Source organism: Sceloporus undulatus, chromosome 1, assembly GCF_019175285.1.
Source record: "Sceloporus undulatus isolate JIND9_A2432 ecotype Alabama chromosome 1, SceUnd_v1.1, whole genome shotgun sequence".
NCBI classification, from domain to species: domain Eukaryota; kingdom Metazoa; phylum Chordata; class Lepidosauria; order Squamata; family Phrynosomatidae; genus Sceloporus; species Sceloporus undulatus.
Window position 1 is genome coordinate 68,161,999 of NC_056522.1, and position 24,500 is coordinate 68,186,498.

The 24,500-nt window shown below is 41.3% G+C and overlaps 1 protein-coding gene across 1 annotated transcript; it reads left to right on the forward strand.

Annotated features, from left to right (window-relative positions):
- Positions 1–1,367: 1,367 nt before the first annotated feature.
- GNG4 (G protein subunit gamma 4) lies at positions 1,368–24,046 on the forward strand. The gene is made up of 4 exons (XM_042447088.1): positions 1,368–1,406; positions 3,512–4,007; positions 11,046–11,154; positions 22,756–24,046. Exons 3-4 carry the CDS (start codon positions 11,056–11,058, stop codon positions 22,882–22,884), a joined length of 228 nt encoding a protein of 75 aa, XP_042303022.1. The 5' UTR covers positions 1,368–1,406; positions 3,512–4,007; positions 11,046–11,055; the 3' UTR covers positions 22,885–24,046.
- The last annotated feature ends 454 nt before the right edge of the window (positions 24,047–24,500 follow it).

Sequence of the window (24,500 nt, forward strand, 5' to 3'; positions counted from 1 at the left end):
AACTTAAAGGCTTCATGTCACTTAATGCCATGTCATTGTGCCACAGAGGAGTTTGTTCTGTAGTTCTAAAAATGTCATTCTAAATTAGTGTTTCTTTTCTATATTTCTTTTAACTTAAAGGCTTCATGTCACTTAATGCCATGTCATTGTGCCACAGAGGAGTTTGTTCTGTAGTTCTAAAAATGTCATTCTAAATTAGTGTTTCTATCTGGATATGTTGATAATCTTCTACTTAATATTAATACAGTGGAACCTTATTATACGCGGGGATCCGTTCCGGAACCCTCCACGTATAAAAAAGTCCGCCTATGCTCGAGCCCCATTGTTTCCAATGGGGCTTGTGCGAGGCGGCGCGCGAGGCGCAATGGGTGCGCGCGCCCATTCAATTGAATGAGACGCGCCGCCTCTTGTGCCCCGCGCGCGCCAGCGGCTTTGAGCGCCTATGCTCAAAGCCGCCTATAAAAAGACCGCGTATGCGGAGGCGCCACTGTATCATTATTGTTATCACTGCTGCCGCCACCACTACTACTACATGCAAAAGGGTGGATTTGGGATGTTCTCAAAACCTGCTGTCCATGCTGACTCCTAAATAATAATTCAGTCCTCTTGAATTATTATTGGCAAGCATAATATGGATTTTGTACTGCGCTTGGAGGATAATTTGTTGTCTGAAGGACAACAAAAGATAATTTGAATAATGTGTTGTAGACAATTAGTAGTCTATTACAAGGAGGCATGTTGGGTGAACAGGTCGTACTCTCATCAATCCCCTTCTCACACTGTTCTTGTATTTACAGGAGGATAATTTGTTATACACAAGGGGAGAGGGGATTTTAGATGCGTTCAAAAACCTGCTATTGGTTTCTGAAGACTGCTTTTCAATGTAGCTTTAAGGACATAATTATTATCTCAGACTGTGTACATTCAGCTTAGCAGGCATGCTTTATGTGCTTTATGTTGCAATTGATCTTTGCTGATATTAGTTTTCTGTGGGTTTTCCAGGTTGTGTGGCCATGTTCTGGAAGAGTTTATTCCTGGTGTTTTGCTTGCATTTGTGACTGGCATCTTCAGAGGGTGAAGGCATGGAAGTATCTGGGGAATATATACTTGTGTGACCCTTGGTTGGGAGGAAGTGGTTTACATGTTAATCTGTGGGTTGGTCTGTAGTTGAATGGCAAGGCTTTACCATTCAACTCCTTTAAAGCTCCTTTAAAGTTGAGATCACAACCCAGAGCAGATGTAACCCCCTTCCACAAACATCAGAGCCACCAGCCTCCACTACTTAATGCCATTTGATTCTCTGTTCACAGGGAGCTTCTTGGACAAATAGAATGTTGTTCTAAAGGATGGGTTTATCATGGATGTGTGCGTCTCACACTGATGATTTTGAAGAATGATTTTGAAAGGTAATGTGTCCATACTGTATTTTATTATTGTTAGCTGCCTCAATCTGTTTGGAGAGGCGGGATACTTATTATTATTATTATTATTATTATTATTATTATTTCCCCTTCCTGTTGTATAAAAAGAGAGATTTGGTTGAATTTCAGAAAATCCATGATGATGATGATGATGATGAAATGGTCATTTATATCTCATCTTTTCCACAATAATGGGGACCCAAGCAACTTACAAATTATGGCCCTGCTGTCCACCTCACTGCTAAGCATTAGGCCCCATTACTAAGCTTTATGACGGTGATGCTTCTGAGAGATAGATATGAAGCACAAAATGGATCCACAAGGAGTTAGCCAGGTGTTGTTCCTTCCAACCTACTTCCTCGCAAGCTCTAAACATACCTTCCAGTCACAGTTGGATGGAGTGGGGTGGGGATCAGGTGGGCAGCACCCCATCTGCCCAAGCAATAGGACCATCCCTGACGCATGATGCTAAATATGTGCCAGGGTCCCCTGAGCTTGGCGTACCACTATAAAGTGTTTAGGAACACTTGTCCTTCACACTTATCTTGTCTGCAATATGGGAACCATCTGCAGAGTTCTGGCAAACATGATTCCTACCCAAAGTGTGAAGCAGCTCTTACTCACCCCTCACTTGTCATGTTGAATTATAGACTGTGCTTGGGTGACCTTTCTCTCCTCATCAAATCCAAGTCTGTTTGTGAGCAAGATTTCATACAGCTAAATTTCTTAAACCCACAGCGATAGCTCATCCATGTGCAAAAGGGAATTTCCTTTTCAAGAGTCCAGTTAAAATTCACAACAGTGGCGTTTTGATTTTTATCTTTCAAAATTGGATCCTCTATATGTTGGACTGCGCTTCCTGAACATGCCCGGGATTGACAGTAATTGCTGGACCCAGTCTTCTCAGGAGATTATCACACCAAGGCCAATTCAGCAATAATCGTGGTAATGAAAACAAAAAGCAACAGTAGCACTATGGAGTTCAATAGTTTCCACCCACTCATGCTTTCGTAGGAGTTTATCAAATGTGACGGGAGGCTCTCAGTTTCGAAAGAGAAGATACTGAGGTCAATTTGAAAATTCATGCAATTACGTGATTACTTACCACACCTTAAATTCACTGCAATGGCCTCCCCGAATGCGACTGAGATTCTGTGCAAAGTAAGCCATCACATCGTTGGGTTCTTAATTGCGAATTGGCACCCTTGCGCATGCTCAGTGAGACTCCAGATGACTGGAGCATAGCATATTTAGGCGAGTGAGAGAGAGGAGCCAAGGAACCCCACAATTTACAAAAGAGGTTGGATGGGGGGCAGGAAGAATGGTTGAAAGAACATACTCTATTCACGTTAAAATGAGCATATATTCACTCTTGTCATATTAAAACATGAATATAATGGTTATCCAATCGTTATCCAATGGTTATCCATCACACCAAACAGCAGCGCACTGAGTGCAAGGTTGCCTAGGAGTAGGGTTTGTGACTTCGCTAGTTCACCGAATTTACTTAACTGTGGATTGACACATGATTGCATTTGGAGTGCATTAGGACTGCCAGCGATTGCGTGTGGTAACCTTTCACGCAATAATGTTAATATGCATGATTGCGTTCAGGATGACACTGGATTATACTTCCAATTTCAGTCGTGTGATAGCCTCCATAGAATCATAGAATCGCAGAGTTGGAAGAGACCGCAAGGGCCATCCAGTCCAATCCCCTGCCATGCAGGAAATCTAAATCAAAGCATACCCAACAGATAGCCATCCAGCCTCTATTTGAAGACCTCCAAGGAGGGAGACTCCACTACACTCCGCATGATTAGCAAACACAAAACCCAAAGAATAGTGTGATAAATGTTATTTTTATTATTGAATAAATAATATTAAATAAATAAATGTGGTTAAATAAATAAATATCATTATTAAATAAATTAATGTAGTCAAATAAATAGGTATTGTTATTAAATAAATAAATGCTGTTGAATAAATATTATTAGGTAAATAATTGTTATTAAACAAATAAATAAATGTTATTGTTAAATAAATAAATAAATGCTGTTAAGTAAATAAATATTGTTTGCATCGTACAGAAATGCTGGGCTCCAGATGTGAAGGGACTGGAACATGGCAACCACCTTAAAGAGCAACAGCAGCATGAGCATCTTCTTCTTCTTCCTGAGTCCTCCTCTTGGGAGGAGGTTCCGAGGCTGGCGCGCGCTGCCCTCCCTTTGACGTCACGGGCTGGAATTCCTCTCCGGCGCGCTCCTGCTGCCTTGCTTGCTCTGCTCTGAGTCCCTGGAGAAGAGGGAGGCAGGGAGAGGGGCGGGGAGCGCGTGGCGGTCTGGTCCAGAGCAGGGAGCTGGCGCCCCTTCCCTGCCTGCCTTCCTTCCCTGCTCCCTCGAGGCAGCAGCAGGTCGGGCTCTCTCTCCCTGCAGCCCCCATTGCAAGGCTCTCTCTCCTTCATTCAGAGACCTTCCTTCCCCTGGTCTGCTGGGGGTGAGCCTCCCAGCTTGGAGGCGCCAGGCTCTCTCTCTCTCTCTCTCTCTCCTGCTGCTGCTGAGTCCCTGCTGCTGTCTCCAGGCAGCGGTGAGTTCTTGGGGTTTTTTTGGATTGGGCGGGGGGGGGGGGGGGGGGGGTTGCAAAGGGAAACAGCCCCTCACACAGACAGACGCTGCTGAGAGATAGGATGACAGGCGGGTGGGTTGGCTCCTCTGAGGCTACATCCACACTGCACAGGTAATCCGGTTTGACACCACTTTGGATGCATCCCCACTGCAGAGATAAACCTGTTTGGTGCCCCTTTAAAGGCTGCATCCTCACTGCAGAGATAATCTGGTTTCACACCCCTTTAAAGACTGCATCCTCACTGCAGACATAATCTGGTTTGACACCCCTTTAAAGACTGCATCCTTACTGCAGAAATCATCTGTAATCTGCCCTGGCTCAAGGCTATGGGATTCTGGGAATGGTAGGAGCTCTGGTGCCACAACAAATGATCATTCCCAGAATCCCATAGCTTTGAGCCAGGGCTGTTAAAGTGGTGTCAAACCGGATTATTTCTGCAGTGTGGATGCAGCCTCCTGAGGGACTGCACGTGTTTTCCCCAAAGGGACAGAAGGGTCTATCCTGGTACTCCTGTGTAATATTGGGTTTGTGAGGGAGAAGAAGTATTTTGGAGGGGGGATGTCTGCTCTGTTGTTTGGTCCTGAGTTTTTGCTTGTTAAGAAACCCTTAATGGATGCCTTGGAAGGCATGACAGGGGAAGGTGGCTTATCTGCCCAAGCTGTGATTTGGGAAGGAGCCCTGGAGCCAAGGAGGAGAAGCGGCTGTCATTCCAGAAGGAAAAGGTGCCTCCAGTTCAGGCTCTCTCTTGTCTTCCTCTTCTAGTGTTACCTGTGAAGAGGATCATGCAACTTAGTCCTTCTTTCCCTTCTTAATGTTGTTTTATTGGGAGAGGGGGGGATGTATGCTTTGCAAGGGTGCATCTGCACTGTAGAAATAGTGCAGTTTGGCACCACTTTAACTGCCATGGCTCCATCCTACAGAATCTAGGGATTTGTAGCCTTATGAGGCATCAACACTCTTTGATGGAGAAGGCGAAAGGCCTTGTGACACCACAAACCCCAGGATTCCATAGGATGGAGCAACAGCACTGAAAGTGGTGTCAAACTGCATTATTTTTACGGTGTAGACTTACCTTAAGCCTTGCTGCCTTACTTTGTCATCAAACCACCTCATCCGTGGACATTTACAGGAGGTCTACATGTAGCTCTCCTGTACACTCCCACTAATGGGTCTGTCTTCAGAGAAAATCCATGAAGGAAAAACCGATCACGATGCCTTTGAATTGTGGGCGGAAGGAGACCCCGGTTTGGAAGTGACTTTCGTGACAAGCGAAAAGGTAGAAAAGGCTGTAGGAGAACACAGGAGGGTTACAAATGGAAGACTGTATTGTCCAGACACCATCACCAGCCCCAAATAAGTTTCTGTTGTGATCATACATAAAAGGCTAGTAAGCAGTGATGGTCTGGAGTATAATGGCAGCTTGAAAGGGAGCAGGTGGGTTGCCAGGGAAAGAAAAAAGAGACAGTGGGGTATACATCTGCCTGATCATAAAATTCCCTTCCCTTGTAGATGGGTTATGGTTATTCTATGGCGTGTACGCCATGCACACTCAGAAACATGCTCTTCTATTAGCTATATGCACCTGAGATTGATCTAGATCCCAGGATTAAAATCACAGAATCCTAGAGTTGCAGGAGACCACAAGGGCCATCCAGTCCAACCCCCTGCCATGCAGGAACTCACAGTCAAAGTATCCCCACAGGTGGCCATCCAGCCTCTGTTTAAAGACCTCCAAAGAAGAAGACTCCACCACGCTCACTCTTTAAATTAAAGAGGCTGACTGAAATGAATTTCTTAGTGTTCTCCAGTTTAGAAAAGATGAGAGAGAGGAGGTAGAGATTTCCTGTAAGAAAGTATGTCAGTGTTGGATATTAATGTACCCTGTACAGTTTACTGGCCAGAATTGCCAAATGCCTTGAGCTCTCCAGCACTTTCTGCCTTTGCTTGTCTGGTAGTAAGAACTGATATGTTTAGTACTATGAATTCAACAGAAGTAATCTGGAGTCATGCCTGTTAAAAGAGCAGCTCTCTTGTCTACCAAGATCATTAGGAAAAATGGTAATCAATGGCTGGAGAGAGTTATTATGTAAAACGGTTTGAAGAATTTCCAGTTTATTAACATAGAGACAGTAGAAATTACATAAGCAGCCATAAAGGCAATAAACCAGTTTTGATATACATTTTTTCTGGAAATCTTCAGGGGTGTTCAGTATGTGCGAATGCTCATTTAGATTAATCCTAATAGATTAATTTTAGCAGATATTTTTTGTTTGACTGGCATTATGTTCAAATAAGCCTGGATATTTTGAACTGATAGGCAGCCTGATAGTGGCCCTTTTGTTAGTTAATGGAACGCAAACAGATGCTTGCACTGCAATAGGTATCATAATGTCTTGTGTGAGAGGAGCAGGGCAGAATAGTCACAACAAAAGCATAATTCTGAGGAAGAGGAATAACAGAAGGCAATAAGGGTGTGAACACGACTATAGTTTGTACAATGGTGGGGAGAACATGAACAGAAGATGAAGAAACTTGTGACATACAAAGAAACGGAATGGGTGAGATTCAGACAGTCATATACTCTTTGTGTGCAAAGCATAGCTAACCAGTGGAATTCACTGTTGCAAGATGTGGTAACTGTCACCAACTTAAATAACTTTAAATGGCTTTTAGTGACATTGGTGCATGGCTGTCACTAGCTACTAATTGTGATGGCTGCATGCTTTCCCTGAATTAGAGGGAATGTGTCATCTGAATATTAGTTGTTGGACAACAATGGAGAGTGTTGTTGTTTGCAGGAAAGGAATACTCAAGTTTTACCAGTTTCTTCCTCTGAAATGTAGCTTACAGCACCTGGTATTTGTTGGCACTCTCCCATCCAAGTGCTAACCAGGGCTGACCCTGCTTAGCTTCCAAAATTAGACTGGATCTGGTGCCTTTAGGCATTTAGGCTCAATGAAGCAATTATTCCAGCCCACTGGGGTTGCCATGCCTCAGAGTCGTTTTATGGCAAAGAGAAGCCGTGCTTCATTTTCACCTTACTTTAGAGGGAATAGAATTGATTCTTGTACAGTTCCCCCCCCCCCCCGCCAAAAAAAAATCTTCAGGATCTTTTTGTGGAAAAAGCAGACCCTAATTTGCTGCTGAAAAGTTCCTGGACAGAAATTGATAATACTTTCTCTTGCAGTTGTTTCTGTGAATCAGTAGAAGACAACGAGTGATGATACAAGTAGAGACACACTGCAACTCCTTTCTTCCTGCACCACACGTTTTTCACAGTCAGATGCTGCACATGGCCTCTGACTTTGGAGATAGGTGGATGTGTATATATTGGCAGGCCTATTTAGTCCAAAATAAGAAAAGTCAGGTGAGCACCAAGACAACGATTGAATGTAGTACAGGTATAGCATTCTTTCCACCATCAACTTCCTGCCACTTCCTACATTGAAGAAATTTCTCTCAAGTTAATACTCTCATCTTCCATCACGAAAATACACTTTTTTCCTGATTGGTAGCTCAGAGGAAGGCTGAGGCATAGCTTCTTTGAACAAATCTTGCGAAGAAAACCCCATGATAGGTTCATCTTAAGGTCGCCATGGGTCAGAAACAACTTGATGGCACACAGCAAGAAAGCTATCTATTGTGCTGCAATGTCACATGTAACTGACTGTTAAAAAGGTAAAGGTAGTCCCTTGACGTGAATGTCTAGTCGTAACTGACTAGGAGGCGGTGCTCATCTCCGCTACTAAGCCGAAGAGCCAGCGCTGTCCGAGGACTACTCCAGTGGTTATGTGGCCAGCATGACTGCACCGAACGCTGTTACCTTTCCACCAAAGTGGTACCTATTTATCTACCTGCATTTGCATGCTTTTGAACTGCTAGGCCGGCAGAAGCTGGTACTAGTGACAGGAGCTCACCCCATCAAGCAGCACCCGGGCCTCAAAATGCCAACCTTCCAATCGTCAGAATTGGTGTCTTAACCACTAAGCCAGTGCATCCCCCTGTAACTGCCTGTTACATGTGACATTTGTAAGTGTGTTCTTCTTGCTCAGATCAAGATGGCAGCTGAAGAAGAGAAGCTATGAGAGGGAGAAATGTGTACATGTGAAATAGTAACATGATATGGACGCACCATTCTCATGCTGAGAATTCATCTGTTTTCATGGAAAATGAAGGTCTAGGGTTATTATTCTGAGGGAAAGAGCAAAGTGGTCATCTTCAGGGAAGCATTTCTCAGAAAATGAACTGATATGTGGAAGATGCACCTTCAGAGACAGATGACTGTTAGTGGTGAAAGACATGGTGACTAGGAAGTGAGAGTGGATGGTTTCTGACAATCATGTTAGTGGTATGGTTTTTGGTCTTCTTGTGTAAAGACTGATGTAATGTGTGCAGAGAAAGTTTTAGATAGTGTGAGGAAGGAACTGAAAAATATAGTATACATTGGCATCAGTGATATCAGTAAATGTAGTCATGAGGTCTTGGGAAAATAATTTCGGAGCTGTGCAGCCTGGCATTTTGGGCTGGCTTGGGGGCGGAGTTGGGGTGTAGCATCTATATGACGCACACCCCAGCTCTGCCCCTAGGGCAGCATGATGCCGCGCTACATGGTGTCACGGTGCTCCTCTGGCGCTGCATACATATGACACAGCCCTGAAGGAGCACCGCCTAGCTGCAGCAATGCAGCTATCATGCCCTTTGCAGGGCGTAAAAAGGAACCTCTTTTTGTGGCTCCTTCTTGCGCCCTGCAAAGGCCAGATTGGGGCCGCAGCGTGCAGTTGTGCCCCAATCTGGCTGTGCACAGCCCCTTAGACTGGTAGGTAAGATGTTAGAAGTCCAGTATTTCCTAAATAGTGTTTTCCAAAAATACTAACTCATCCAAGCTCAGGTCTAGCTAGACATACAGAGCAAAGGAGGAGAGAGAGAGCGAGCGGCAGCCTTCAGTTGAACCAAAATGGTAGAACCAGACTACTGGCACTAATCATCAACAAGATCATAAGATTTTAAAAGTGTTGTTAGGTGAAAGAGGGAGGGAGGGAGGGAGGGAGGGAGGGAGGGAGGGAGGGAGGGGCAAGCAGGTCTGGAGAGCATCCACTTTAGGATGAAATATCCTTTAAGAATGACATTGTAAATTATTCTTCAGATAATTTACATCAACAAGGCTCATGTAAATATTTGTGTAAATAAATAAATAATAGCTTAAAAAGAGGCCAAAACTAATTGGAAAATTGTAATGAGCAAAATAACATGTACTTCATCTGCAGGGGGACACATCATGTTATATATGATAATGTAACTATGTACAATGTTGATATATAGGTGTATATGCCTGTTTTGTGTGATAATGGGAAGCCTCAAAGTGGAAATGAGAGATACTTGATTTGTACTGAAGTAATCTAAATGGAGAGGGCATATCAGAAACTGTTGTGATTATTACTCCTGGAAATAATATCTATGGAAAACACGGTAAAGAACATAATGGGTTGATACTTCTCTTTGTGAATGATATAGATTCCAATAAACTAGAAAATTTGAGAGAAGAAATTCACTGACAGAATCACTAGAGCAATGAATAAATACATACATATATACATATGTACTGGGGTCAAATATCTATAAAGGACAACCTAAGACTGCATTTAGTGCTGAGGGCTAATTTTCCTTCCTTTATAGTTAGGTCTGGGTCAACCCCTGGTCTGGCTCAATCTCTGACTCTGAAAGCTTGGCACCATTAATTGGATATATATTCAGCTACCCCTGCCTCTTCCTCAATACTTGATTGACACATAGCATTGTCAGCAAAGAAAACACTAACAATGAAAGATCCACTAAGAGTATGCTGATGTCCAACTTACTCTCAAGGTCTAGCTGTAGCAGTGAAAGTCTATGTCCTTTGGCCGGCCTATCTCACTTTTTCAGGTTTCCTGCAATCCGCTTGGAGGTCAAAGAGTAAACTTTTGAAACTGCAATTCAGAATCTGATTGAATTGTATTTTATATATTGGAACCCAGCAGAGCGCCCAAACATATTTTTAAATAATTAAATAAACTGCAGTGCTTCCTCCCAGCCTATGTCTCCACTTGAAAGGCAAATGTGTGATTCACTGACAACACTGAATCCCCATCCTTCAACAAATCCCTGCAAAGTTACAGGAACAGATTTAGAAAGGTGTTATTATGACCCTGTCCTGCTTGTGGACTTCCCATAGGCATCTTGGTAGCCACTAGAGAGGGTTTTGGCCAGATGTAATCCATTTCTTTCTATGATCTTACAACAGCTCTGTCATTCTCAAAAGCTGTCATGAACGGCTGACATCTATGCTGTGTGACATGGATGGAGAATGTGTGAGTCCTCCAGGTGTTGCTGGACTGTATCTCCCCTCATTCCTCACTTTTGGTAGTCTGGTTAAGACTGATGAGATCTGTAGTCTAACAACATCTGGAGATCCACATGTTCCCCCATTCTTGCTTTATGGCCTTGATCAAACTGATAAATACATTCAGACGCACACACTGAAATTTACATTGCATTATTCTCTCAGCTGAAGATGTGCAGGGCAGTTCAATAAACATCTAAGCAGGACTAGCATATACTGAGATTAATTAGACCTACTCCAAGTAAGTGTGTGAAAAATTACAAGATAACTTGGTAACCTGTCATGATCACTAGGAGTGGCCATGCTAGACAGTCAGGAGCTGCCTTGGACATCTGAACTCAGATATCGTATGTTCTTCTAATGTACCTCTTAGCTGCATCTTATATCTAGAAATGATAGCATTTTACAAGTATCAATGTGGTGTGTTGCTGTTATCAAACTGGAATTTTAGATGTTCTCTGGGGAAGAGATTGTAGAGAAACTGTGCCAGTAAGAATTGCATGCTACCAAGGATTATTCTATGACGTGGGTCCAAGCAATAAAATATGGGGAGAAATTCACATATGCTTTATTTGCCTTTGGTAAACCAGTTTTGTGCAATGCTCTCATTTTTAATGTTCTAGGTAAATAAGAATGAAAGAGGTAATGTCTAATAACAGTACAACGAGTATATCTCAAGCAAGGAAAGCAGTGGAACAGTTAAAAATGGAGGCATATCTGGACAGGATAAAGGTAAATTTAAAGTCATAATTATGTTCACAATATAGCACTTCATGACAATACATTAATTTTTATGTGGTTGTTTGCAATTCACCCTTCCTACTAATGGAACAGCTTCTTGTGAAGTGTGGTGTACCATTCATGTCTACTAAAATCACAGATTTGAGATGAATTAGATCACACCTAAATTATTCCTTGACAAGCACTGCAGCCACCACTCTCTATGGATAAGGCTGTCTCTGATGGTAAAGACTATTTTTTCCTTTAAGGCAAGGAAAAGGTACATTATTTCCATTCCCGAAGAGTCAGCAGACTTATTAAACGTCAGCCTTGATGCTTCCTTCTCAGAATACAATTTATTTTTGCTACATTGAACAAAATAGCATTTGGCGCTCTTTTAAAGTGATGCTGTTCTTTCGATTTCTTGTTGCCATACAAAGAACAGTTAGCCTGCAGCAGCAAATTAAATGATAGCATAAGCCAAATCAATGACAGCCCAATGTGGTGTTTAAAAACTGACAAACACCTAATCCTACTATTTTCCTTCCTTACAGAGTCTTTCCTTGGTAGAAACTGAAACTGGGAGAGTTCAATTGTGGCAGAAACAAGTCTCAGAAAACACTACCATGAGCACATATGAACTGAAAATGTTAAGCAGAATTTACATGGAGATACGTGATTGCAATTTTAGCCTATTTTTACTTATCCCAAATATTGGCTATGACTGTTCTACAAATTTAAATTAGCTTTCAAATGAAATGGCCAACTTTACAGTAATTATTACACTTAGACTTTGTTGTTTTCTCATGCTTTTCTTTGCATGAGGTGCTACTAGGGCCTTCCCAAATAAGTGTTCTTATGAGTGGATCTATAAACAACTAAGTTGTACCCTTCCATGCAGTGCACTGTAAGAGCTTAAGAGATGTTTACAATTTAATTTTTCAGAACTTCATGCTAGATAGTACAGTCAGGCCTCAGTATCAATAGATTTTTTATCCACTGATTCAAGCATTCACTGTTTGAAAATTTTGGAAAAAATGTATGCATTCCAAATATCAAACCTTGATTTTGCCATTTTATATATGGGGTACCATTTCACTATGCCATTGTGTTTAATGGGACTTGAGCATCCATGGATTTTGTTATCCATGGGGGTCCTGGAACCAAAACTTGGTAGATACCAAGGGCGCACTGTACATAGAGATTAACAGCATAGCTTTAAGATGTCACCTGTCAGTATTATCCCTCTTTGGGCCACATTTTATTCTTGTGAACTTTGTAAATATTCCATTCTGGCTGACAAATCATGAAAAGAGAACAGTAGGGCCAAATAGGAAGCAAGTTAAGTATAATGAGCATAGAGGAGAAGTGAAGAAATTGCATCAGGATTTATATAGCTTCCTGCCCAGATATTATCCTTACCTGATCCAGAAAATGGTCTGAAACTGAATAATGTACTTCTGATTTTAAAGCTTAACACATCTAGTCCTCTATTCAACTTGGATAGTAGGCCAACTGGGGAGAACATGTAAAACAATGGCTGCATTTTGATAGTCATGTTTTTGTTTATTAAAGTGAGATATGTTCAGGCCTCTTCCTCATCCACAGAGATTAAACTGACAACTTTTTCATTAGCTATCATTTCATCTAAACCAGAAAACTATGGTTACCAGCTTTGGAACAAGTCAAGATATTAAACCTACCAAATTTCAAAAGGGACTTAAATATTCTAGTTCATTCCAAGGCTAGGGACCATAATTTTCCAGTTTGGACCAAGCTGAGAACTATGGTTAGATGCTTCCTGGTTTACTCATATACAAAGACTAACTATGCAAAAGAATAGCAGCTTCATTTCATACAAAAGAAATTGTAGCATAAGCTTTGGTAGACTTGGACGCGTTATAGACCGCCCCTTTGGGGTGGCCTGTAGGCACACCTTTCCCCGCTGGATCGGGGCCTCAGCAGCCAGACCGGCAGCCGCTGAAGCCCCAATCCGCCGCTTTCCGGGCTGCGGGGAAGCGACAAAAGGCCCCTTCCCTGCAGTCTGGAAAGGGGTGTCCTTGGGGCTTCAAGCCCCAAGGACACCCCGCGGCGGCGGGGAGAAGGAGAAAGGAGTCATTTGGCCCCTTTCTCCTTTGGTCCGCTGGGTGCAGCTGTCTGAAGGCTGCACCCAGCGGACCAAACCAGGAAGGAACTCCGAAACGGGGCTCCTTCCGGGATCGCGGAAAGGGTGCCCTAGGCATCCTGCCGTGACCCCAATACGTCACAACCGCGCCGCCTTGTTTGGAGGCGGCGCAGTCGTCACGTATCGATGGCAGCGGCCGTGTGGAATTGCCGTCACCATTTTGTGCACGCAGAGCGCGCACTAGGGTTAGGGCGGTGCAGAAGCTCCACACGTACTTTTTAGCCCGTCTGTAACAGGCCTTGCTCTACTTCCTTAGAGGGTTTAATTATAGTTCTTATGGGGAGCCATGAACAGAACAGCTGTTCCATACCCAATGAGATGTAACTGTGTTACATAAATAATAGTCCACAGGATTCATTTTTTAAAAAATAGAGCTAATAAGAGCAATTGCTATAATACAGAAATGAATACACTATTGTTAAATAGTGAGGGGTTCCATTTAAAAAAGAAAGAAAGTAAGAAAGGTTAGAGAAATCATTAAAACTATGAGTGGTCGAAGTAATTGTTTAATGTTTGAAGCTACCCTATGGACTTTCAAAACTGCTGTAGATCTGGCTGCCTTCCTCTTAAGAAACACTGATTTTTAGTAGTACAAGTTTAAGACCACAAACAATTATGTATGCAGCTAATGTCTCTTTTCTTTCTTTCTTTCTCTTTTTCTCTCTTAAGAAACTGTGAGAGTATTGTTAACTATTTCTGAAACTGTTGTGAGATCAACACTGGCATTAGTGAGATGTTTGTGGATGGGCTCCTTTTAGACACAAAGCAAAAGCAGAGTGGGTGTTGTTGCAAGAACAGTAATTATGTCTCTCTTGTCATGCAAGGTGACTGTAGTAATTGCAGCATTTTCTCTTGTCACTGAATCTTATAATTATAGTGTAACTAACAGGATTATGTTCTAACTTGAGTTGTTTTTCATCACTTCCTTTACTCTGAAATGTAATGATAAAATTCCACAGTTCTTTAGTTGCCAACTCTCTTTTGAATCACAGATATTTAATACTGTAACTCAAAGTTCTTGATAGTCATTTCATCTTGAGAGGGAGGTGGACCTTCTGACAATATGGATTTACAGTATACAAAAAAGGAGCAGGGAAGGAGAATGTGTGTCAAGTTTTCAATTAAAAATTGAACTGGGATTTGTGAAGGAAATTTCACCCTTCACTCCAATGCCTTTCTTTACACTGAATGACTATTTGTCAATTGTGAAGTCGAAGGCTTTCATGGCCAACATCCATAGTTTTTTGGAGGGTTTTCGGCCTATGTAGCCATGTTCTAGAAGAGTTTATTCCTGACGTTTCACCAGCAACTGTGGATGGCATCTTCAGAGAATGCTCTGAAGATGCCAGCCATTCTCTGAAGATGCCAGCCACAGATGCTGGCGAAACGTCAGGAATAAACTCTTATAGAACATGGCCACATAGCCCGAAAAACCCACAAAAAACATTTGTCAATTATTTGTTTATCAAATGGAATAACTAAAACTAGGCGTAACTTAGCTGATTTAAATCAACATGCAAACAAGCACTTCCCCCCTCCATGCAGAGAAAGCTGGTCTATTGGGACAGATGGAGCACTGTTCCTCCAAGTTCAGGCTAACCTCAGCCAGCCTACTTCTGCCTGCCTCCATACATAGAACCATGTGGTATTGTAGCACTTCATTTCCTACCTGGCCCATGTGCATTGATGGAACAACAAGAACAGTCCTTTAGTCTTGCTTTTGCAGAATTCTGCAGGCAAGTCCTTCCCAACAAAGGCCTCATTCCCACTACCTTTTAAACCAGATTGTGAATCGGTTTGAACCAGTTCAAACAACCCTGGTTCCCACTTAATTTGAATCGCTGAAGCAATTGCAAGAGGGAGGCCATGCACTAGACCCATTTTACCTGTGTCGTTTTGACACTGACTTTTTCCACTTTTTTGATAAATCGAATCTGCGCAAGTGTGAACCACGTGCGGATTGGAATCAATTTAAATTTGCCCTTCATCTGGCTGGAGCGGGTCCATTTTGAATAGATTCATGTCTGAATGTGAGCCATAAGAGGATTATTTTGGAAGGGAAAAATGCAATTGGGGCAAATGTAGTGGGAACCACACTCCACTGTCGATCCATTGATTCAGATCATACACCGATTTATCTGTAAGTGGGAATGGGGCCAAAGATTCAGGCATACACATAATTTCCACGCACACACACACACCACGCACACACTTCAAGGTACACTGGTGCCTCGGGTTACGAAATTAATTCGTTCCGCCATTCCTTTCGTAACCCGAAAATTTCGTAACCCGAAACAGTTTTCCGTTAGCACTGGAAAGCCTATAGCTGCACTTTGCAGCATTTGAATTTCGCGCCGAAATGAATTTCGTAACCCAAAAAATATTTCGTAACCCGAAACAGTTTTTGACAATCCAACTTTTTCGTATCCCGGAAATTTCGTAACCCGATCATTTCGTATCCCGAGGCACCAGTGTACAGGAATATCTTCATAACGCTGCAGCAACCTAGCAATCTATGCAGCCCAGGCATTAGCACACTACTGGCCTGAGGCAAAGGCCTCACTGCCCATTTGAGTCCCCTCAACTGGAGTATTTTAATACCACTGTAACTGTGGTGGCTGCATCATACAGAATCCTGAGATTTGCATTTTGGTGAGGCAGTAGAGCTCTCCGGCTGAGAATGTTAAACACTACCAAACCCACAAAACCACAGCAATTAAAGTGGGATCAAAATGTTATGATTGTTTAGTGTGAAACAGCCTGGGCATTATCAGTCTTTCCTTCCCATGCCTTGTTGCCACCCCCTTCCCATTGCCATAATATAAAAAGCCAATTTACATGTTTTTATTTTAGTATGACACCTTGTTCATTTCTCTGTGAATGTAATCAGTGCCTGAAAAATCAGTATGAATATTGATATGACACATTGGTCATACCTCTACAGTAGTAATGGTTGCCTGGAAAAAAAATGCTCATGTGGGCCTTGTCATTTTGGTGGTTTTTGGGGGAATTTGTACCAAGGAAGATTTATTTATTTGGATTTATATCCCACTTTTCTGTTGGGATGGAATCCAAGGTGGCTTCCAGATTGGCTTCCAGATGGCTTCTTGTTTAAAACAAAACCATTATTGAACCAGTTAAAATCCATTTAAAACCTAATTATTATTAACAGATTAAAATTTACAAAATACAGCACACCACTTCATACATACTGAAGGTAAAGGTTTCTTCTTTGACAAGGTTGTCAAGTCATGTCTGACTGTAGGGGGTGGTGTTCATCTCCGTTACTGAGGTGAAGAGCTAGTGTTGTCAAAGTTGATTCTGTGATCACGTGGGCAGCATGAAGGCACAGAATGCTGTTACCTTCCCAACAAAGTGGTACCTATTTATCTACTTGCACTTTTACATGCTTTTGAACTGCTAGGTTGGCAGAAGCTGGGACTAGTGATAGGAACTCACTCCATCCCACAGACCTCGGGCCTTGAACTACTGACCTCCCGAGAGATAAACCAGGGAGATAAACCAGGTTTATCACGGAGGTAAACCAAGGAGAGGTTCCCCCCCCCCGCCCAGTTTCATTCAGCCAGATCTCCATAATAAAGGCCAGGTCAGCATGCTCATCCAAGAACAGGTCCTGGATCAATGGTGTTTTTCCATTTACCAACCTAGCTTCATTAAGTAGAACCATTCTCATCTGAGGGGGTACTTCGGGAAAGGCTATCCAGATTATTTGAGGTAGGGGACAATTCAGGGGGAATTATCACTCAGGAGACATAGTAGTTAGGGGGAGTTAGACAGATAATTTGTAGTATGTAGTGTGCTCTGTAGGGAATTTTTGCATTATATGGGTCAGGGTGAGCAGTGTGAGTCAGCACAGGTTGTGGAGGACCCTATCAGAGTGAATCATAGAATCATAAACTTGGAAGAGATCCCAAGGGCCATCCAGCCTCTGTTTAAAAACCTTCGAAGAAGGAGATTCCACCACTCTTTGAGGCAGCATGTTCCACTGTCAAACTGTTATTACTGGCAGGAAGGTCTTCCTAATATTAAGGTGGAATCTCTTTTGCTCCATGTCCTTGTCTCTGGAGCAGCAAAAACCAAACTTGCTCCTTCTTCAGTATGGCCTGTTACAGACAGCCAAAATAAAGCTGCTTCGAGTCACAGTGAAGGTATGGTGTTCCAATGATGCATACGTCCTAAGAGTCCAGAAGCCACACCAAAGTCACGCTCCAGACTGGAACGTGGCTTTGGTGTGGCTTCTGGACTCTTAAGACTGGAACGTGGCTTTGGTGTGGCTTCTGGACTCTTAAGACGCATGCATCATTGAAACACCATACCTCCACTGTGACTCGAAGCAGCTTTATTTTGGCTGTCTGTAACAGGCCTATGACATCCTTTCAAATATTTAACCTTCTCTTCTCCATGCTAAATATATCCAGTTTCTTAAGTTCATCCAGTTCAGCTTATAGAACATGGTTTTTAGACCTTTCACCATTTTGGTGGCCCTCCTCTAAACATGCTTCAGCTTGTCCACATTCTTGTTCAATTGTGGTTCCCAAAACTGGACACAATATCCCAAGGAAGATCTGACCAAAGTAAAACAGATTGGTACAGTGCACCCGCGCCATACGCAGGCACACTATACGCATCTTTCAGCTTATGCTGAAGCTGCCCGGCAATACAATGAATGGCATGCGTTCCCTGGCATGTTGCCATGCCCAAGCATACACATTTTTCGCCTTACGCGGGGGTCCAGAACAGGTCCCCTGCATAGGGTAAGGGTTCAGTGTACTATTACTTCCCTCTGTCTAGACACTATACTTCTATTGATTCAGCCTAGAGTTGCATTGTCTTTCTTAGCTGCCACATCACATTGCTGACTATTGTTCAGCCTGTGGTCCTCTAAGATGCCTAGAACCTTTTTACATGTACTGTCATCAAGCCAGGTGCATCCATATATGGTAATGGGGAATAAATACAATTGCTTGTATGATTCTGATTTTCGTGTTTAGTTATATAGCTTTGCTCTTTTGGGCCTTTTCTAGTTCTTTCATAGTTGCCCTTCCTATTCTTAGTCTTCTTCTGATTTCTTGACTGCAGCCCCTGTTCTGATTTATGTTTGATTACAGGTATATTAACTCTTTTACTACAGTGTATTTCTATTTCCTCATTGTCTAGATTGAACTTGTGAAAATCCTCCATGGTCATTAGTTCTGTTTTCTTTATATTACAGCTTCAAAAGATGTTGTTTTGTCATCTCTCTGCCCCTCCCTTTTTTTTTACTATTAAATGTTCACAAGATACTGTATTTACATCAGGACTTTCAAGTTTCCCCATTACATTGATTAAAGTGTAAAAAAGAAAAGGGGGGGAAAGCCCACAGTTTGAATTATCTAAATAGCCATCCTATGAATGGGAATCAATACATTAAAAATTGGAGTGAGAGATAGTGTTGATTTGTTCTAGGCCAACATGCAAGATAACAGAACTAATTTGTACTGGTACTTTTCATGTTGTATTTACAAGTATACATTCTCTCCCTGGCCTGTTCACTAGACTTTTACACAAAGCCCAAATCTATAGTTTTTTCCTCTAATTGTGTTGATATGCTTTCATCCATTAAGTCTGATTCAAGAAACATCTTGTCTTTTGCTTTGCGGGCTGACAGCCAATGGAGCACAGGTGAAGATGTCATAACTGGGGATTACTCAGGTGAAGCCAAATATGGAAGAACATTTTGTGTTCTTTACCCCATGATGCTAATTGGTGGAGTTTATTCTTTATTAGCAGGGTTCACTTGGAAATGACAAACACTCTCTTAGCAATTATTTAATTTCTAGAAAAAGAGATGCCAGGTCTCTAGACAAGATGAGGGGATGGGCAAAACAGAAAACTAGATTTACCTGGCTTTCTCTCTGAGGAAAGACTTTTTGGCTTTTTCCTCTTTTCCTTAGTGGGCATGAGCTGTCCACTATCATTGCTGTCCTTACATTGAATGCAACAAGTCTGAAAAGAAGTTCCTTTTCACATGGAGACTCTCCACATAAACAAGGATGCTAGAAAATCAGAATTCATCCTTGCATGGGGACTCATCATATGAGTAATTTTCAAAGAAGTAGCCATGTTAGTGTATTACAGCCAAAAAGGAGGAAGGAAGAGGGAAACAAATGGAGGAACTTCTTTTTAGATTTATCATTTTCCACATGAGATAGGGAGAATATCCATCGTTATTGCTTTGGAGCCGGGAAGTACCGCTTGAAAAGGTATATGTCTGTTGATCCCCTTTTTAGTGAAATGAACAGAAGTTGATAGAACCATTTCCAATTCAGTTTTTAAGGGGTAAAGGATAATTCATATACTAGTTACCTTCATGTCTCAAACAAAGATGAAAAAATGAAAATAACTTTGAGTTGGTTTTTTAAAAAAAATACATACCTGTGTTAGTCTTTTTCAGCATAAAATGAGAAAGGGCTATAGATGAATGAATCAAGAAGTGCCTTTGAGACTAACTGATTTATTTTTACATTAACTTTCTCTTAGAAGGGATGGATTATTATGAGAGATTATTATTGGAATGAAATGCCTGTTAGACACTCCATTCACAGCAGAGGTACCTGTCTTAGGATGCTGTGTTTGAAAAAAGCAAATTGCAGGCAAAAAAATAATTTTAGAATCCTCAACATGAGGAACATTTATTAAAGAAATACATTCTTGGATAGCAACAGCCTCATCCTTTATAAAGTAATCTAAAAGAGAAAAAGATGTGAGGGAGGCATGTTTCAGCATGCCCTCCCTCATCCAAGAAGAGATGGAAAGAGAGCAGAGGGGTTCAGTCTGGGCCAGTTGCTTTTATTTTACAGAAAAGGGCAGTCACTTAATTAACCCTGACTGGGCCAGACAGTGTTATCTACCCAAAACCTTTTTGGGATAGCTGGCTAACAGAGGAAGGGAGAAAAACAGGAAGGAAAGACAGCAGATCTTAATCCCTCTCTGTCTAAAACGTCTCATCCCTAGTGGACAAGAGGCCAGCAAGAACAAGCACAGGGGCTGATGTTTCTTCCAGCCCTTTCATGGATATAAATATACTTCTTCAGAGCCCTGAAAGACTGATATCCACAAAAGCTGATGCAAAAATAAACCAGTCTCAAAAGTGCTAGTAGATTCTGTCATAATTCCCCTTCTCTTTGAGCTTTTACAATTGGGACCTATCTTATATACTCAACCCAACCACCTACTCCCACCAGTGCAAGAAATCTGTTGCTACAGCATCCCTGATAGACGGCCAGCCAGCCTCTTCTTTTAAATGTTATAATGCAGGAAAATCTGCTACTTTTGAAGGCTATTTTATTCTTGACCAGTGAGCAGGGCTGGCTCTAGGGTTGGGCCGGGGTCTTTTGGGGCTTATTGTTTTTATTGTTGTATACTGTATTAACTCTGCTGTTGCCTGTCTCAATCCTCAAAGCGGAAGAGGTGGGATATAAATAAATATTTATTTTTATTATTATTATAGGTATTTGGCCACCCTAGGTGAGAAATATTTTGGCACTCCCTGTCACCCCTCATAATTATTTTCACCCCATGATTTCCACTGTTTCATTTGTTAAAGCTAAACATGACATAAAACTTAGGTCCCAGTCTCTCATCATAGTACTAAGAATTAGTCAAAATGTAATGAGTTTTCACTTTAATATTGCTTAATTACGCAAACAAATTATACAAAAAAAGCTGCTAAGCCGCCCCTAAATTTTGTCTCCGTAGGCAGCTGCCTAGTTCGCCTATATGGATGAGCCGGCCCTGCCAGTGAGTATATTTAGGTCACAGTTGGCTTGCTGCATTTACATTGCATTGGGCAGAAAGATCTATAGGCAATAGAGGCAAAACCAGAAGTTATGTTTGAGTGGTTCTAAGTTGTAGTTTCTTAAAGGATATGTGCCCCAACTGAAATTTAACTTGACACTTTACTCAGTCACCATGTGGAGTGGGTTAATGTTTGTTGTATTTTCACTTCCGTTGTCCATTCTGCTCATGTATATCCAGTTTACTATTTTTGGACTATGTATAGTTCCACCAGATTGTCAGAATGTACTATTTGGTGTTTCCTTTAAACTAAAATAAAGACTAAAAATAAAGAGAGCAAACAGACGGATACTTGAATAAAATCTTTGTCTGTTCATTCCTGTTGCTCTGAAAAATTTTCAGGGACAGAAAACTAGCCTGTGAGCCCCTTCAAAATTTCCCACTTCTTTTGAAAATAAGAAGGTTGCTTAGAAGACTTAGAATAATAGGGAGCTCAGGTGGCGCAATGGTTAAATGCCATTACTGCAACCACAAGGTTGTGAATTTGATCCCAGGGCTCCAAGGTCGACTCAGCCTTCTATCCTTTCGTAGGTCGATAAAATGAGTACCCAGAGTGTTGGGGGGGCAATTGGCTTACAGACTAAACTGCTTAGAGAGTGCAGATTTCACTGATAAGTGATATAGAAATGTAAATTCTATTGCTACAATAGGCAATGTAGATACACACGGAGCCACTACCTATAACAGAGGCATCGCTATTAATTAGTCCCAGAGCACAAAGCCTAACAAGATATTCAAATACAGTGGACCCTTGTTATACGCTGGGGTTTGGTTCCAAGATCCCCCGTGGATAACAAAATCCATGGATGCTCAAGTCCCATTAAATATAATGACATAGCAAAATGGTGTCCTTTATAAAAATGGGAAATCAAGGTTTCATATTTGAAATTTATACTTTTTTACAAATATTTTCAAACCATGGATGCTTGAATCCATGTATTAAAAATCCATGTAAAAGAAGGTCTAACTGTATTTCACAAAGCAGTGCATTAATGATACAGTTTTATGTACCTTAGCTAACTGCTTTTCTTTTGTTTCCATTTCATTTTAACCAGTTGAGAGTTTAATGGAAGTCTCTTGAAGATTCTCACCTCAACTGTAAAAGGAAAAAAAATCAGATGAAGGAAAAGCATAGCAAGACACATTAGGGATTGTTAGGTATAGTGAGACAGAAGAATTTTTATTTTTTCATATTAACAATGAATCCATTTTTGTTTGAGGTTCTCCCCACCACTTCCTTTGTGAACACCATTTTCAGATTGGTGTTCACTTTTCAGATACTCAATGTACAGTAATTGCAGAGAGATAAATGGCATGCCATTCTGAACCTATACATTGGCTTTAATGTACCGAAAAGAAAATGGGATGGCATGCTGTGTATTCCTTGTTTTCCTATCTGCTGAATCAGAAGGCAACATGCAGGAGGCACATTTCTGCTTTTGTTGGTGCAAATGGATACTTTATGGAATATTCCAAAACATATCCACCATCAACACTGTGCCAGTATAATGACAATTTCTTAGGTTTGTGTCTCTCCCCCTCCCTTTTCTGTTTATTTTAAACTCTTCTAGGTATCCAAGGCTGCTGCAGATTTATTGGCATATTGTGATGCTCATATGGGAGAAGACCCTCTTATTATGCCAGTGCCTGCATCTGAAAATCCCTTCAGGGAGAAGAAGCTCTTGTGTACTATCCTTTGAATTACCTTACAGTTAAAAATGTCCTTTGTGAAAATACATTACTGATGGTGCATGCGTTTTCTGGAGACTTCTTCCATACAATAATTTAATCCAAAATTGACTGTTAATAAGAACACAGTACATTTTAAGTGAGTGTAGATATTTTAAATGGAAAATTGATGTCATTTTTTTTCTATTGGTGTTCTATTAAATATTTCTGTTGTCAGCTGTTTGTTTTATAATGAAAGAACTTTATTTGGTTTGAGGTATGTGATAATTACATTTTCTCAGATTTTGTTAGTATGATTATTTGTGAGAGAGACTCATACCAAGATGAGCAATAGCTACTTTCAACATTTGAAAACCTTTCTTTTAAGGAAGGAGAATTCAGCAGATAGTATGGTGCTTGATGACATTTTAAACATGGGAGCTTCCTCACCAACCTGTTGATAGCATTTGATCTGCAGGGCAGCTGTACCTTAAGAATTGGAAGCTGCTTTATATCAAGTCAGATACTTGCTCAATAATATCTATTCTGACTGGCAGCAGATGCCTCTGGTTTTGAATAGAAGCCTTATTGCAATCCAGTTTAGAGATGCTAGGGACATTTCCTATTGAGCTCGAGTCTTTCGATTGCATCAAAAACGATTGTAAGTGGAGATTTTCTCCCCTTTTATTTCATTACAAAGACAGCAAGCCAAACTGAGACCATACTGATGTAATCCCACTGATCAAAGTGGTACACTGGAAGATTAGCTGGGCCAGTGTGGGACACAGTATAAATGAGGAATTGCTGCACAGAGTTCCACACATCTTTTTAAAAGCATTGATTCTACCACATCTCAACATGACTTTAATATTTTTTGTATTCCAGTTTGGACACCAAACACCAAAATTGCTAGAAATCTGCATGTTTCTAGTATAATTCAGTATGCGTTAAGCAACTGTTTCCTATGTTTGTTCTTCATCTTGGCTCTTACTCTTAACTGTTCCCTTATGTTGGGGCCAAATTGAGGCAAAAGGCTAAACATGCATCCCAACTTCCTTTTGAGATAATCAGGTAGCACTTCTAAATTATATTGTTAATTTATTTTATATTGTTAATTTGTTTTAAGATATGTGCTCAACATTGTTGCTATGTGACCTCAGTTATTTTTTCTTCACCTTTTAATATTTTAATAAAGGTTACTATGATTTGTGATCGTTGCACTTGTAATAATCTGCCTGCCTGTTTGATTGATTGTTTTTGTGTGCCTTCAAGTCATATAGAATTTATGGTGACCCTATCATGTGGGTTTTGTGTTTTTTGTTTTTTGCAAGATTTGTTCAGAAGGGGTTTGTCATTGCCTTCCTTTGAGGCTAGGAGATTGTGACTTGCCCAACATCACCCAGCTTGTTTCCATGGACGAGGGGAATTTGAATCCTGATCTTCAGAGGCATAGTCCAGTGCTGAAACCATTACACCACCCTGGCTCTTTTTGAGTTATATAATGTGTTTAATAACTTGGAGCTGAGTTCCACTTGTGCAAGAGATTCAGTAGGTGAGATTGTATTTGAAGCTAGAAGAGAATAAGTTCTGCCAGCATACTTACCCAAAGAATCCCAGAGGTCAAAGAGAAGCCAGCTGAGAGAGAAAG